General features: G+C 44.5%; 2 protein-coding genes across 2 annotated transcripts in view; both read left to right on the top strand.

The window, feature by feature from the left end:
- The first annotated feature begins 482 nt into the window (after nt 1–482).
- LOC108234859 (doublesex- and mab-3-related transcription factor A1) lies at nt 483–13,552 on the top strand. Its single transcript, XM_017414404.3, has 3 exons — nt 483–505; nt 11,949–12,423; nt 12,625–13,552. Exons 2-3 carry the CDS (start codon nt 11,952–11,954, stop codon nt 13,386–13,388), a joined length of 1,236 nt encoding a protein of 411 aa, XP_017269893.1. The 5' UTR covers nt 483–505; nt 11,949–11,951; the 3' UTR covers nt 13,389–13,552.
- Nucleotides 13,553–14,801: 1,249 nt separating this feature from the next.
- The window catches only part of LOC108234858 (glucosidase 2 subunit beta), a 157,359-nt gene continuing 154,879 nt past the window's right edge, over nt 14,802–17,281 (top strand). Inside the window, exons 1-2 of the mRNA XM_017414403.3 lie at nt 14,802–15,016; nt 15,300–15,416. Of these exons, the coding sequence (XP_017269892.1) occupies nt 14,935–15,016; nt 15,300–15,416 (199 nt within the window). The 5' untranslated portion in view covers nt 14,802–14,934. The remainder of the gene's footprint in view (nt 15,017–15,299; nt 15,417–17,281) is intronic.

Below are 17,281 nucleotides of genomic sequence, written 5' to 3'. Positions count from 1 at the left end.
GTATGATCACTGTGTACAACTCCACCATTCAAGGTTTGTTGTCAGTGTTGTTGGTTTGTTTGTTTGTTTGTTTGTGTCACTTTGACCGACGGGAGGCTCTGCGTTCAGGAAAGGAGGCGAGGCAACAGAATGCAGTCGAGATGAATTTATTTCAAACTGCCGGTCACATTTGCACCGACACCCATTTTTCCAGTGAGACAAAGAGGCTGGCTTTTATACTTTGGGCAATTCCAACACATCCCAAGTAAAGGTGTGGTAAAACAAAAGAAATAAGCATTTACCCAACCTAACACAAACAATAAATGGTGCCAATAAATATTTACATGCATGCAAATCATTAGAACTAAACGAATCTAATGTCAATCAAAGATAAATTTAACTTAATATAACTCCTCAGAGTATTACCCCTCCCAAATGAAAATGGTATGCTCCTGGAGCTTTTTAGCAGCACCTGGAGGATTTGTCTCCCTTTGCTGGTTCACCCTACTGAGACACACCCAGAAAGGTAAGTACTCAAACAATTAGCAAACTGAAATTAAACCATTCAGAAACAAACTGACATTTTCCCCTCGATCTCCCTGCGCAGGAAGGATGGCCAGTCCCTCTGCCCGAAAGAATGTTGAAATGTCACAATGTAACTGAAACAAAAAGCATTTGGTCTGTAAATAAACTAAACATACATCAATAATCATTTATTAGGGATGGAACCCCTGGTCTCCATCACAGTTTGTCTGTTTGCAAGATTACCCAAAAACTAATTAACAGATCTTGGTAAAATTTCCAGGAAATGCTGGGCGTTGTCACAGGAAGCGTTTGATTAAATTTCGGTGGTGATCTGGATCGCACATTTTTTTTACCCAAGATATAGTCTGAGCGCAGGTTTGTGCTCTCTAGTGAGTGCTTCTAGTACATACAGCTGTATGTAATGTATGTACTTCCCTTTTATACCCTAATATATATTCACAATATTTTAGTTTGAAGTTTGCACGCCCTCTGTAAGAACCTGCGTTTCGCCGTGCGGTTCCCGGCGGTTTGTTTCATGGCGCGTGCAAATGACATTTCCAACGCCGGCGCTCCTCGGCGCTTTCATTTGTCTAAAGTCCCGAACTGCGCGAGTAGATAATACGCGCCGAGACAGAGATAAACAGAAATAACCACTGAAATAAAGAAAACAATTTAATCTCTCCGTTGATCTGTAACAGATTTATCACGTCTCGGCGGTTTCCTCTGAGGGAAAAAAAAAAAAAACGTTTTTGTGAAACAAAGTTACAGGTATACTGGAGGTAAAGACTCTGAAGGTCGCCTGGCGTGCAGATATAAGGAGATATAAGGGAAGTTAGGTTTTGTTCCAACTTCAAGAAACTCCTTCAGTCGTTTACTGTTTTGTGCGTTTGTGCTCCAGTTGAATCCTCATGAGGCGTCCCGTTTGCAGCCGGGTTGAGGCGTAAGTTGATTTGCTGACACGTATATGGCAGCGAAGTCTGACAGCCTCTGCGCAGTTTCACCTCCGAATGCCCCCCCCCCGCCTCTCGGACGGCCTTGTTTTTCCTTTAATCTCAGTAGCAAACTCGCATCTGATCTTGTTCCAAGATACCCGCCGCTATCAGAGACACTGTTTAACAATTTCTAAGCTGTTATTGTCTGTTGCTGAAAGCCTAGAATATTTTCCCATAACACCCTGGCTGAGATGTACGACACTGATGTCTCTCCGCGTTTAACTGATAGCGAAACTCAGCTTTTTCTTGACGCTTTGCCTCCTGCTTCCCTTGTTTTTTCATCTCGGTATCAGCCGCTCCTCCTGCACTTCTTTGGCAAGATTTGGGAAACGTCTAACGTCGTTTCACCGTGTCCTGGTTTTGTAGCCTTGTGGGTTTGCGTTTATCTCTGACTGGACCGACGAGCTAACAGCTAGCCTGAGCAAAGCCGAGACCAAAGTGACACGCTGTTGTTGTAAAACAGCTCTTATCTTAAATTTTTCCATCTCAGTTCATGCAAACACTACTTTACAAAACTAGCAATTTGGAATTACAAGGTTAATGCATTAGAATTATTGTAGTAATCTTGACAAAAAGGCCTCAGGCTGCTCAGAAAGTTAGCTAGCTGCTAGCTTCAACCGCTATTGGTGCTTGTGCGTAAATAACCTCGTAAGGCACATTTGACAGTCGTGTAAAGGTTAATAGATTAGTTTTCACACTAACCAGTGTGAAAGCTTTGAGACGGAGTTGGTTTAGGACTTGAGAAATCCACCCTGGTTTTGGCGCCATTTTGGACTAGCCGTTAGCTCGTCAGTTTGGTCAAATTTCTCCAAATAGCTAAAATGTTTCACAACCTTTTCACAGCAAATATCTTTTTTTTTTGGCACCAGTCTGTATCTATGCCAATTATTTGAACTTATTATTATTATTATTAAAAAGAACAAAAGAAAATCTATTATAGAAACCTTCAACTTCAAACAAATATCCAATTTATCCGGAGGGGGAAACTGAATCTAAAGTTTGGACGTAAATATGTGTAAACTGCTCCTCTAGTTCTTGGTATTGGTAAGTTGATTTATTTAATCAGAATGAGGCACGTGTCAGATAAAAGGCTTTTCTTTTTAAAAAGCTCATCATAATGAAGCCAGACTATAGCTGATCGGTGCCTTTTACACTCGGGAGAACAATCTTTTTTTAGAGAACAATCTCATTGTAATTGTTAGGCATGGTGATAGAAGTATTATGGTTGGGTCTTGCTTTTCCATCTCACAAACCTCCTGTTTTTTTAGCATTAAGCAGCAATAGCAGCTTCTTAAACAAGGAATATATAAAGCTTTTCCAGCAGAATAACAATATTTATTTGTTTTACTGAATAAAAAGGAAATTTATCTTATGGCATTGGTCAAGTTTGTTTTTTAATCAATATATAGCATCTGTCACTAATATATTTTTTCCCTTTCAGTTCTTTGATTTTAGATTTTCTTGTCCTTTTTTCCGAATCGGCATCTAAATACATTAGAAAATCCCCGCCGCTGAAAGAAAAAAAAAATCTCTCCTGCAAGCAAAAAAGGCTCATCAGAAACCCGTCCCATTAGGATAATGGCAGATCCTTGCGCTCGGGACACTGTAAACAAAGTGTTGGAGGTCCGACCGGAGATCCCCGATCCTCTTAGCTCAGAGACAAGAACAGCACTGACATCAATCTGCTCGGCTTGTTTGAAAACCAGATAAACTTACTTTGCCACTCTGAAAGGTCAAACAAGTCCCATCTTTACCTGCTCATCCATCAAGCATCAGTGCGTAAGGGGCTGTTAGGAGGAGCTCATTCATATTTGCAAAGCGCTGACTGACGCTCCCCCCCCCCCATTGTTTCAATGCCTTATTTAAAGTTCGATCAAGTGTTCGCCCACGCTCAGAAACCCGATTCCTCAAATCCTTGAGAGGGCTGCGTGCCTCTTTTTGCCACCGAGTTATGCACTGTTGAGCCGCAGAGCTCCCCTTGTAAGTGTATCACTGAGCAAAGAAGCTTCGCCGACGGGAAACAAACAAGGAGCGTCGCCCGAGCAAACACAAGGAACAGGGAACTTTCTGGGCTCGGTCCTGGCCAGTTTACACAGTCGAAGGTTGCATTCACTGGCACCCAACCGGAGCCTTTTAAGGCACTAATGCTCCCCCTCACACACACACACACACACACACACTCCGAGAGACTCTCATTAGGGCGCAAACCATTCACGATGCTTCACTTCCACGGCCAACCCGTATACATAAAAGTGAACCTCCGTTTCCCTTGCACTGTACATGCGCCGTGTTGATGCAGATGTAATATGCATGATTAAAAACAGATGTGGGCGCACACACACATACACACACGCACACAAAAGTGCAGCCGCCCACGCCCACACGCATACAAACACATGCAAACTTGACTGTCTTTGGCCCGCCATTGTTCACAGGCACTGAAGCGTCGCTGGGCTAAGTGAGGGGCCCTGATGGATACCCACCAGACTCGGACCACCAGTATAGGTGCGAGGAGACCCGGGACATGGAGGAAAAATGAAGATGTTTCAATGGGGGGACTTCGAGATAGCAGGAGATAGGAGAATCCCGGAGAAAGGGCAGGAATTAAACCTTGTGTGGGATTGCACAGGTGTGTGAATAATTCCCACCTTTGTACGGTGCAGGCCGTAAAATCCCAACCCAGTGGTTTTTATGGAGCAAATCCACTTTATAAACCATAGGTGCATTTTTTTTATCTACCTGACGAACGTTAATCAAAGTCCCTGTCTATCAAAATTTTCTACAAGTTCTTAACTTCGTGATTTGTGTGTTTCATCGTGTCTCTTTTGCCCTTCTGCTTGTAGAATTAGACCTCTTTGTAGTGATGCAACATTTTTATGTCACACGTTATTGTTTTACATAAACTCCAAGCCATTTGTTGTTCTTACCGCCTATGGATTTTTTCCAAGAAACAGCTTTGGTGTTTGTTTGGTCTGTCTGCTAGCAAAATATTTAATGAACCACTCAGGATGGAATTATTCACTGTACATCTACAGCTGATTTGCTTTTGGAATCAACCTCATTCAAGATGGCCGCCACAGCAAAGCGACTGTTACTAACCCAGAAATGGCCACGACTCGGTCAAATTCACAGATTTTAAGCTAAGGTTTGGTGTGGTAGCAGCTGAGGATCATCCCCAACACGTATTTCGACTACTAACAGGTCGCGGGAAGTTTTACTGAAACTTTCAAGAAAAATTGTTTGGACGTACGTCTACAGCTCATTGGCTTTCGGAGTCAACTCGATTTAAACCGGTCGCCAGAGCTCATTGGAACAGAACTCAGTGATTTTTACAGCTATTAGCTTAAAGTTTGGCGTGGCAGTAGCTGGGACTTTAATATACTTTATCATAGACTTTATTATACTCCCTAAATATAATCATGATTCATGCCACAGTGGCACTGATTATATTTGATCAAGAACAGCGATGAAGCCAACGGCCATCATCTCGCACTACGATAAGACATGGTGTGGTCAATTAGAAAGTGGAAAACTGTGTTCCATTGGATTTTTAGGAAAATTATTAAAGGCTATTAGAAAACCTGGTAAATATTGTTTTGACTGTGTGCCCAGAAGCGAAGGCTAAAGTCGCCTTTCCACAATGTGCAAAAGAATACCCATCGCGAACAATCCGCTTTTCTCACCAAATGTGTGTATTTTTTTATTTATTTGAAACTGATTTCTCCTAGAACAACCCGTCACACACTTCAGTTGGAATTCTTTGCGCCTGATGGGAGCTTTTTTAGCGTTCCCCTACAGAGAGTCGTGTCAGAATGCCTCTGTAAGGATGTAAAGGTGTTAACTTTTGCCTCGGGCCATGTAAACAGAGACGCCACGTCCAAAAGCACCTGTCAACATCACCTGGCACAAAAAAAATTAAAAATAAAACAAACAGACGGAACAGCCTTAAAAGCTCCACGAAAAGCAAAGTTCTTTCGTGGAACTCGTTCGAGGCCGACGCGCAACAGAGTGGCCGCTGACTTTAAGGGAAAGACAGGTCGACTCCCCGCCGAACGGGACACCGCCTTATTCCGATGAGCAGCGCGGACGGTTTAAACATCATTAGTGGCCAGTCAAGCGGCTGCGGTTTAAGTGGAGGCTACTGTGTGTGTGTGCTTAACAGGACAAGGGTGTGAAGTGACAGATGAGAGAGAGCAAACGCACAGGAGGTCGAGACCCTTCACACGCTGAGAGACAGAGAGAGAGAGGGGAGTGTGCTGTAACCTGAGGGCTGCGTTTGAAGAAACAATGCGGCCGTCCTAAACGCTTCAGTCGCCGAAGGGTTTCCGTCAGACCCGTGACTCGTGACGCAGCCCCACCTCTGAAAAAGCTGGGACTTTGGGCGAGATGTAAATAAAGACAGAATGCAGTGATTTGCAAAATCTCGTAAATCTGTCTTTTATTCACAATGGGAAGACAGTAAATATGTCAAATGTTTCAACTAAGAGGTTGTACAATTTCTTTGTTTTTTTATTTTGACTTTGATGATCTCAGAAACGTTGGACGGGGCCATGTTTACTACTGTCTGTCATCGTCTTGGACCAGTTGCCGGAGCTTCTGTAGGACGATGTTGTCCCGTTCTTGTCTGACGCAGGACTCTCGCTGTTCCTCTTTGATGCAGTTTTCCATTTCGCGGCGGGCCGAATGCTTTTGTTTGGCGGACTCCTCTGCTGCCGAAGCCACGCTGTTGTGACGACGGCAGCATGAGGTTTAGCATTGCTTTGCTGAAATATGCAAAGTCTTCCCTGAAAACGTTGACACCTATGGTGTCTATGTGGTTCCAAAACCTGAAATATGCATTTCTAGATGTGTAAGCAGCCAGTGCCATGGACACTAATGCACCCCCATACCATCAGAGAGGCAGACTTTTGAACTGTGTGCATGGAGGACGTGGCGTCAGTGGTTTAAAAAACAAACTAAAAGTCAGATTTCTATTTGTCTGACCACGGAGCAGTTTTCCACTTTGCCTCAGTCCAGACAGACGTTACTGGATGGCTTCTTCTTTGCCTGATAGAGCTTTAACCATCCCTTGTGGACGTCAGGATTATCTGTGTTTACAGACAGTGATTTGTGGATGTGTCCCTGAGCCCACGCAGTGATGTCCAGAACTCTATCAGACCTGTTTTTTTTTTATGGGGCATTTAAAGTCTTCCCAGTTTTACGTTGAGGAACATCATTTTAAAATGGTTCCACTACTTTTAGGTGCAGTTTACTGTAAGCTGTTGAACCTCTGCCCATCTTTACTTCTGAGAGATTCTGCCTCTCTAAAATGCTTTTTTAATACCCGGTTGTCTTCCAGCTGTTTTTTTATTCATACCACTTAATTTTGTTGCCCCTATCTGAACTTTTTTGCTGCCATAAATTCAAAACAACCTTTTTTTTTGGTACATTTGATACGTTTACTGTGTTTCATTGTGCATGAAATATAGGGGGTTTTTTTTGTTTTTTTTTTTACATTTACCACATTGCCCCAACCCCTTTTTTTTGTAACTGGGCCTGTATGAATCGTAGACCATTAATAAGGGAAACCACCCAGTTTGAACGCCAGGATACAGTTTCAGGGTGATTTCTCTTTCTTTCTGCCATACCTTCTTCTCCCCCCCGATCCTCCTCCTCCTCCTCCTCCACCATCCTCCGTCTCTCTGACAGTGAGACACATAATCAGGTTTTGCGAGATTCGTGTCCAGATTAGCCGCCACCTTCCCCGAGATAAGGAGCCACGCTGATAAAAGCCTGTCCTGGGAGGCACACGGCTGTGAAGAAACACCATATCTGACATGAACAGATCTGTTAAGAACACAATTAAGACACTGTCTAGCCGTATCTACCCCAACTTATTCCCGCTTATCTTCTGCTCCTGTTTGGAGATGACGATATATAAAATTCGGGCTAAAAGTGGATAATCCATGAAAGACTGGAACTGGACTTGAAGTTGTTGTTTTTTTTGTTTTTTTCCCAACAAGTTCTCCAGTCCATAGTGCCTTAAATGTATCCTCGTATGATTAAATAGAACTCACAGGGGGCGTTCGTTGTAATAGCACAACTTCAACTGGGCGGATAGTGCACTTTTTTTTTGTCCTCAAATACAACTCTTGTGAGAGTTCCCACGTAGGCTCAAGAGTCGCTTCTTTTAGCAAGTCTATTTTAAAGACGTATGGGGTCATTATGCCACTTTGATGCCAACGGTGCATTCCATTTGTGTCCGGAAGTTAGGATTTTCAAGCTATAAGTTAAAAAGAAAAAGAAAATGAATAAAAAAGTCCCACGAAGTTGGACCAGACGTTCCTCACCAGCCACAACATCAAAATCCAATATGGGTGCATGAAAAGTGTTCATAGCTCCAGAAACAAGCTTAACAATCTACTTTCTGCCTGTTTGTAAACCATTAAACCAGACACATAAAGCAGTGCCTCTGTTAGTGAGCGTGTAGCTACAGTGTTGAAAAAGGAAAGGAAAAACATTGTTATCGGTTTATATTGCTAACAGCCGTTAGTCTGCCCATCTGACTTGAGCATCAGCGTATACAGCGAGTCTGCTTTAATTTACATTGTATTTTTCGGTATTTTTTTCTTGTCTCAAAGTTAAATGTTCGTAGTTGTATGTTTGGATTTTTGTTGATGGCTTTTTAGCTATTTTAATGGAGAAAAATTCATAAGAAATAAAAGCTAATTATGTGTTGTTTCAATTTCAGCCTATTTTTCTTTGTTCAATAAACTATGTTTGGTTTAAATTCTGTATAATTTGTCTCTTGGTGTTTGATATTTTAATATGAATGATTTGACATATTACATCTAAAACCAGGGTTAATATATGTACTTTCTCAATAAATATCGAGTGAGATTGGCCTCTGGCTAGGACCGAGTTTTTAATTTTGGTCCCTTAGTGTTACTGAGTTTGACACTTGTCATTGTTACACTTTTTGTGCAGTTGCTTTTATAGCCACTAGTTGCATAGCCTTCGAATATAATGGTGCATTTCAATGAAACTCAAAAATCTGAATTTCTGAGTCCAAAGTCAGACAAATCGACCCACCCTCTAAATCCAACATGGCTACATGGAGCATAAAAACCGGTTATAGCGCCAGTAACTAGCTGCTTATTTCCTTGTTTGTGAGTTTGTAACTAACTGAACTAGTCCCGCGCCTGCAGCTGTACACTTATGAACATGTTTCTCCGGTGTTTGGATGCGTACCTGGGTCATGTGTTGCCATTAGCTCATATTGCCACGAACAGGTTTGTTCCGAATCTGGAAAACAATTTTAGCTGGATTGGATTTTATTCCCAAATCGGGGTTTTGACTTCTGCGGCAAACGAAACACGAAATAGTTGTTTTGTCGGCTCTTCGAATACAAACAATACAGTTTGAAGGCATTTTGAAACAACTTGGCATTGTAAAAGTCCTGTGAGCCACAGATGACAGCAAATGAGTTTGTTTGACGTCACGGCTTTTATTTATAATACAAATTCTGAAAGTCTTTCCACTAACCTTTTGTTTAGACTGTCCCTCAGCAAACCCCACAATAACATACTGTATATTTACCCAAAGTCGATGCGGAGTTACATTATTTGTGCACAAAAAGGCTACTGGTTGCCTAAGAGGTCTGGGTTCAAATAAGAGCCGAGTGGGATCAGCTTAACTTGTCTGGATAAACTTGCCAGCCACAAATCCAAACATCAAAATTCCCCTTCACAGTGGATGAAACGATAAAAAAAAAAGGAGCATGTGCGTCCACACTGCATCACTGGAGTTTATTTGTATTTTTAGGCTAGGCACCCTGCGGTGATTGACGCTTTTTTTTTGTTGTTTTTAGATTATCTTCCTGTCCTGCACAGCTGGAGGGAATCGGCACCGACCCCTATCTGTTAGGGCCAAAAACCCGAACGGATTTCTGCAAACAGCAGACTCGCTTCTCAAAGCGTCCTCTGCGTGAATCGTTATCGGGGCGCCTTATCGATCGATCGATCGATTTATTTATTTAGTTACCCTTTTTTTTTCAATGGGAAATCCCTGAAAGCGTTTGCAGAAGCTGCTCAGGTGCGTGTGGCTGTGCATTTTTTTTTAACGCAGAGCTGTGTTACTCTGATAAGATCCGTCGCTCTCAAGGGAATGACGAAGAGGTGAAGAACGAAAAGGTTTAGGTTAAAAAAAAAAAACCTGATATCTGCTCCTATCAGCGACGCCTATACGAACCTGCCGGTGCAGCAGCAAATCACACGAAATTTCCCTTGCCTCCACGCTGTAACAGATCTCTTCTCAAAGATGCCCCTCCGGGGAATCATTATCTGACTAAAGCGCCACAAAGAGACTCGGTTCCACTTCTTCTCTAATCCACATCTATTATTCAGAGGGAGCCAGAACTGAACTGCAGGAACCCTGATGTCTCATTTGAGATGATTAAGAGATGACTAGTCTCTGGTTAGGGTCGTTGGCAGCGTTTGAGTCTGACATTTTGATGCCCGTTTGCGCTGGAAACTCGCACAAGTGAAAGTAATAAAGGGCAGTAAACGAAACGACCGTACGGGCAACCGTACAACAGATGCCACGCAGTAATGGTGCCGGAATATTTCGAAAAATCCGAAAGAAATGCGAACCAAACTGGGAAAACTGCATTTTCACGACCGAATTTGACGTCGCTGGAATTTGTTGAAGAAGCCAAAACTGAACCGTTGAAGCTAAAACAAGCAGAACTCTAGCTAAAAGTCAAAGTTACCAAACCTGTAGCTGTGCGAAGCTAAATGTCACAAAACTGTAACTTAAAGCTAAAATGGGCAACGTAGTAGCCAAAACTTAATATCACGAGAGCGTGTCTAGTGTTTAGCATCAATGTTTCATGTCAGATTTTTCATTTGTAAGTAAAGACGTAAAACTGGCACCATTAGTGCAGAAGGTGGAGGGTTTCGGGGCCCGTAGGTCTTGTGGTGCCTGAAGGACGTAGCAATTTAACGCCACAGTAACTTTACACAAACAGTAGCACACGGCAGAATGTGTGTATTTCTTTTCATGAGCAGAGATGCTAACAAAAGCGTCGCAGCGGGACAGAAAACAAAAAAACACCAGCAGGAGCCAAACTTCTGTTTGGTCTTCGTGTTCACGCACATGCTAGCTTTAGCATAGCCACTCACATGCTAGCGTTAGCATAGCCACGCACATGCTAGCGTTAGCATAGCCACTCACATGCTAGCGTTAGCAAAGCAGCGCAGCTAGCTGTTACAGGAAGCTGAGACATAAAGACACCTGGCATGTTTAGGATTTGTGGGGTTTTTTTGTTTTATTTTATTTTTGCAACCACTGACGTTTATTGTAGAGCGTGTTGCCGCATGTAGGATGATGAGAATGTTGCTTCGGTGTTGGCAATTAGTTGCCGCCATGGTAAAAGTTTCCCCCCGGCAACAAAAAACTACACGAGCCAGTTTGTGAAAATGTGAAAATACAAGATTGTCACGGACATGTATTTAGAGCCTATTTGTCGTGTAAAACATAGGGAAGGAATTTTACCTCCGGTGGGCTTTCTGCATTTAATAAAATGTTTGCCAGGAGGGATAACGTGTTTTTTTTTTTTAAAGTCATGAAGCGCAAAACCAGGTATTCAAGCCTCCCCCCTCACTTCACAACTTTTGGGGACGCAGTTGCTCCATTAATTGGGGCGTCTGCTTGAAGGCACAGAAAGCAGGTTTTGCAGTTACGTTTCCCTTCGCGTTCAGGTGCCGGCGTAACTGGATCCGGGGGTCTGGGGGTAGGCCCTGCCTGAGTGAATGGAAGTGAATGAAAAGTGACAAGGTGTGATTAGTTACCCGGGGAGTGACATGGGGTGTTTGTTGGCAGATGGGTCTTTTGTCGAGATAATTTGTTCAACAGAATAACCAGGTAGATAATTACACGTTGCTTTTGTGGCTGTTGGGGCCATTGTTGAGTTAAGAAGAAGAAAAAAGAAAAAGAAAGATCCCCATCCAAACAGTTAATATTCAGGGAGCCAAAGGGTGTAATTGTATGAAGCTGACCCGAGGTGGGATTCTTTCTTTTTTCTTCTTCTTCTTCTTTGGTAATAGTTTTGTTTGGGACACCCTGGCCTGGTTTGAACCAAACTTTCATGCAAGTCTGATTAAATCCAACCTTGGCCCTTTTTTTTTTTAGAGTGTATTAAAACAATAAATTCGGGTCTTGACAGGCCTAAAGTTTCCCTGCATGCTCAGTTGCATCAGATTAGACCCTTTTGCTCATCCGGGATGCAAATAAACACGATAGGGTCTTAAGAGTCTTGAGCGGAAAGGGGTGTGACGTGGGTGTTGGGTTTCATGCCGAACCACCTGGTGAGGAGACACTTAAGGCGCTGGCGCACGGAGAAGGCCAGCTGAGCAGCACATTACCTGCACTGGACCGTACTGAGACTACGTTTTTTTGTTTTTGTTCCATCAGCAGATGGAGAGCCGGATCAGACCCCTCGCCATGGCGGCGCACCCCAGCAGCCCGCTCGGAGGCCTGCCGATGTCCCCGTCCCTCCTGCGCCACCCGCCGCTCTTCCTGCGGGCGTGCAGCCCGGCGCTGGAGAGGGGCTACCCGCGCACGCCCAAGTGCGCCAGGTGCCGGAACCACGGCGTGGTGTCGGCGCTCAAGGGCCACAAGCGCTTCTGCAGCTGGCGCGACTGCGTGTGCGCCAAGTGCACGCTGATCGCCGAGCGGCAGCGGGTGATGGCCGCGCAGGTGGCGCTGAGGAGGCAGCAGGCGCAGGAGGAGAGCGAGGCGCGCGAGCTGCGGCTCCTGTTCCCGGGCTCGGGCGTCGGGGCCCGGCCGGGGATGGCTCAGGGAGCCCCGCTGGGCCGCGGGGGCGCAGCGGTCACCGCGCCGGCAGCTCCGTGTTTCGACGTTTTTGGAGCTCAGAGCCACAAAGAGGGTAGGTTGGTCATGACTTTTTCTGGAGAAATTATTATTTCACAATCTTGAGAACGTTTAGAATCGTAATGGCACCCGTGTTATGTCAGTAATTGTTCTAGTTGATATGGATTCTGCATGTCAGATGCGTAAAACATGCGTTTTTGGCACACCTACGTTTTTAAGCACCACCTATTTTTAAAATTTGTTTTATTTTATCCAGATGACAAAGTGAGCAAATTCAGCTTCTACAACGGATTTATGGGTCAGCCCCTCTTCGTGTCGCCCAGAGTGCCCTCGCCAAGCGACAAGAAGGAGACGTCCCCGAGCAGAGACACCACTGCCTCCGTCCCCAGTGAGGATAGGAGTCCATCACCGCCCTGCGATCGGCTCTCGGACCACGCACAGAGCCCGCAGACGTCGCTTTCCTCCTCGGACCCGGAGTCTGGGAGCGAGCTGGAGAAACCCAAGGACTGCCCGAGCCCAAGCCTGGACCGGGATCCCGCCAGCCTCATGGCCAAGATCTTCCCCCATCAGCAGCGGGACACCCTGGAGTCCATGGTGAGGACGTGCAGAGGGGACATCGTGAAGTCCATCGAGCTGGTGCTGAGCTCCAAGGAGAATAAAATGGACCCGGGCGGCGTGTCTCCGTCCGGCCTCCTCCGGCCCCCGGCGGCTCTGCCCGGAGCTCTCGGCGCCCTGGGGGCCGCCAAGTCTGCCTTCTCCCCGCTCCACGGGCCCCCGGCGCCCGGCGGAGACGGCCTGTACGGGCTCGGCCCCCGGCTGGGTGTGAGCCCCCTGCGGCTGGCCCCCGGGAGCGGCGACTTCATGGCCCCTTACATGACCTCGGGACTGATGCCGCTGCTGACCCTGCGCCCGCCGCTAGATTCGTTCCCGGGAATGATCCGAGACTTTTCCTACATCCAGAGCAAAGACTCCCTGTGCAGCGCTGCTGGTCTGTACACGCGACTGAACAGTGACAAATGACCGATTGTAAACTGATCCATGGCAGAAAGAAAACATTTCAGCCTTTTCATGTACCTCTTTAAGTGCCTCAAACCCAAATACTGATTAAATCAGCTGCAGTCTGAATATATTCATTCAAATCTGTGTAGAGATGTTTGTTTCTTAATAAAGATGTTTTGCTTTTGTATTCTTTCTTCATTTAGTGTGAATATCTATCTATCTATCTATCTATCTATCTATCTATCTATCTATCTATCTATCTATCTATCTATCTATCTATCTATCTATCTATCTATCTATCTATCTATCTATCTATCTATCTATCTATCTATCTATCTATCTATCTATCTATCTATCTATCTATCTATCTATGCCAAATTGCAGGGTTTTTTTTCCCATTTATTTATTTTTGAAAAAAGTTTTGCTTTGGGCTTTTGCTGCTTTTCCCACTCATTTTCTGCTCAGGCCTTGTACCTGACCGTGACGGCATAATGTGCAGTGGATGACCTGCTTCTGAAAGTAATCTCTTTAAGAAATATTGGGGGGAAATCCAGCACAGACTCAATCCAGGACCCGAGAGGTGAATCAGCCTTCCTTTTATCGTCTACTGTAAGAAAAGGGTTTTTAGATAATAGCTCTTTCAGACGGCACTTGTTGGAACTAAAATGCTGTTTTGCTTAGTTTTCTTAGAGATTCAACTAAAAAAAATGGGACCAAAACAGCAAAGGTTATTAGATATAAACACTTTAGCTTTTTACTATCTACACATCACATTCACAACTGGTACTTTAGGTTTTCTGTTTCATGTCAACACAATACTAGTTCACTTTTTGTGTTTAGAAGGCTTTCGTAAGCCCCAATGAATTGTAGGTCAGTTCAAAGGCTTAAACAAACATTACTCTGAAAATGGTGCGCTGCTGGACTGAAACGAGGGGAGAAAGTGGCCACAATCCAAAGAAAAGCTGCGAACAACCTTCGGAAAGCTTGAAGAAATGTCGAGGAACACCATTTTAAAAGAAGCTATGGATACTTTAAAGGGAAAATATAAAGATGTGAAGAAGTTCAAAACTTTTGCACAGTACTTCATAACCCAAATACTTTGTGAACAGATGTCACCAATGCAAAAGACTTTAGGGTATCCAGTTAGTTCATTTGTAAAATATTTAGGACACTGCAAAAAGTCAAATCTTTAAAAGTATAGTTCATTCTGCCCCAAAGTAAAACTAAGTGGGGAAAAATATATTTAACGTCTTTATTTTTTCCCAGTAAAACAGGAACATAATAAATAATAGAGCTGGAATAGCTTTATTTAGATTATTCTTATTTACATTAACAAGCGACTTCTCCGCTCGGCAGCCGTTCTTCACTTCTGATTGGTCCGCGCGGCCAACGTGCCCGCCGCCGCAGGCCAACGGCAGCGCTCGGAAGCGTCACGTGACTCAATATTTCAGGAAGTGCGACGATGGCCAGTTCAAACGCTGCGAGGGCATCGCGAGTTTGAACCGTCCTCGAGCGGGGGTTTGAACGAAGCGGCGGCCCAGCGAGTCCACGGCTCCGTCGCCCTGAAATGCATCTCCTCCTCATTGTCGCAGCTTTCCTCTGCTCCGGGACTGTAGAGGCGCGGAAAGTGAGAGGAATCTCCTCGTCTTGTGAGTCCCCCCCTCTCCAGCCGTCCTGTTTTTAGCTTTAAAGCTAAAGCAGCTGTCATTATACTTATTGATAACGTGCCGTGTGCAAAAGGCAGCCATTAACAAGTAATTTATTTTATCGAGCCGCCGCTTCGGGTTTTAGTCGTACATGCAGCATTTAAAGGTGGCACCAAGGACGTCACACACCTGCAGTGATTTCATAATCAACAAATCATGTCCTAAATCGCCATAAGGGACGCTGTTTTGGATTCTCCCCCCCCCCTTTTTTTCTCCTTCTCAACAGATAAACGGTTCTACAGGGAGAGAAAGTCCTTTTTGTGCATAGACGGGTCGAAAATGATCCCGTTCGAGCAGGTGAACGATGACTACTGCGACTGCGCAGACGGCTCTGATGAACCAGGTGAAACCTGCACACACACACACACGCATATACAAACACAGAATTTGGTGTGATGTTATGTGGTTCAAATTGTGTTTGGCTTTGCTAAATAGGCTGCTTCTGTTTTCTCCTAAAGGGAGGGTTTTAGGTGCTGTAGAACAGGTGGATGCTGAAGATTACCATGGGGTGGTAAACTTCAGTGGAAAGAGGAGTTAAAGGGATGCTTCGGCCATTTTGAAGTGGCGTCCCCGTGTAAAACTCGCGACCGACTCTCTCTGAACAACCTCAACCTTGGAGGAATCGTTTAAATGGGCTGAAGTCGCAGCGTTCGCGTTAGACACTGTAAAATTTTGGAGGACTTGTGATTGGTTTCAGGGCGGCGAAACCCGCGTGGAGGTGGGTCTGCTCCGACTGGACCGATGAGCTCAGAACGACTCCTTTTTAAATACAGATTATTATGTTTTTGTTTTCCTTGAGCGGCACGAACAGCGGTGGTTGGAGCTGCAGGTTCAGATCTCAGTGTCGGAGGTTTGATTCCTGGCAGCAGACACATTAAAGTGTCCCTACGTGAGACACTGAACCCCTCATTGCCTCAGTGTTAGAATGGAGCTTAAAGCACTGATTAGAGTCTATAGAGTGATTTATTCAGGTTAGGTTTGCAGAGATGTAGCAGAGTGCTGTATGAGTGTGTGTGGACGGGGTGTAATGTACTTTGTTGTACATATGTTAAGACAAAAGAGGGTGCTGCTAGTCTCACTCAAAACGTCTTTATTTTCTTAACTGTTCTCTTAACTCCCGTACATTGGTTCCCAGAATCCTTTGCGAGCACTCTCTTAAAGTGACAGTACATCGGTATTTACCATACATTACAGGGGAGATGAGGGCGCAGTTTGTGTTGCGAAGCACTTTGATTTGCCTGGTTGGCTAGAAAGGCGCAAAGTAAGTGCAGTCAGTTTACCCTATATGATGGAAAACGGAAAAGAGAGCTGGATAGAGTTCCACATTTTCAGTGTGGAGGTTCATGCAAACGCTGTTGATTACGTAGCTGACTGCTGCCGCCACTGTTTGCACTTGCTAATCAGGAAATTCTACGCAAATGACCGCGTAACGAGGCTCTGACGGTGGTGTTTAAAGATGTAAAGGGCTTTAAAATGGTGGTGTTTTTTTTGAGCTGGCAGCGATCCACCATAATCTCAGCTGCTGTCAGCTCATCTTGAGCTCTCGTTTCCAAAGCGAGGCTGTCCCGTGAGCTATCCACAGCAGGTAAGATATTGACCTGCTCGTAACGAGTCTTATGCAAGACGCCACTTCAAAATGAGCTGATTATTTCTTGAAGTTTTGCCGTAAGTCTTAGTGTGGCGTCTGCAGTCAGGATCTTTGTAGGAAGAGTCGGACGCTCATCACAGTTTTGTGCTGCTGAAAACTTTTTTTCCACAGAGGATGGCGTTAGCCTCGGCCCCCAAAAGAATTAAGAGTGATGATGGTTTTTTGTAAATTTTGCAGAAGAGTTTCTGAAAATGACCTTGTTTCCAAAAAGCTTAAATGAACTGTTGATTTTGGTTTTCGTTGTTGCATTTTTACAAGGTTTCCCCAAGTTTTCCTCGAATTGGGAGTTTGCAGAAGGTTGTTTGCTGAACGGATTAATAATTAAACTTCAGTACAGCGAATATAATGAGCCTCTTAACCCAGCAGACACACGGGAGAAACAAAACAGGAGGAGGTGGAGGCTGGTTAAATCATCATTCTTTTCTTTCTTTAGCTGCAGTTTTAATGAGAAAAGTGAAACTTCCCCTTGGTTTGTAGGGTTTGACTGTGTCCGGTTTGTCTTCTTTTTCATAAATTGTTTTTTTCTTTTTCCGAGCAAAATCCAAACAGGTTTAAGTCTG

The sequence above is a fragment of the Kryptolebias marmoratus genome, linkage group LG7 (assembly GCF_001649575.2).
Source record: "Kryptolebias marmoratus isolate JLee-2015 linkage group LG7, ASM164957v2, whole genome shotgun sequence".
In the NCBI taxonomy this organism is placed as follows: domain Eukaryota; kingdom Metazoa; phylum Chordata; class Actinopteri; order Cyprinodontiformes; family Rivulidae; genus Kryptolebias; species Kryptolebias marmoratus.
The sequence above is the reverse complement of the archived record's forward strand: the minus strand, read 5'-3'. Positions and strand labels throughout refer to the sequence as shown.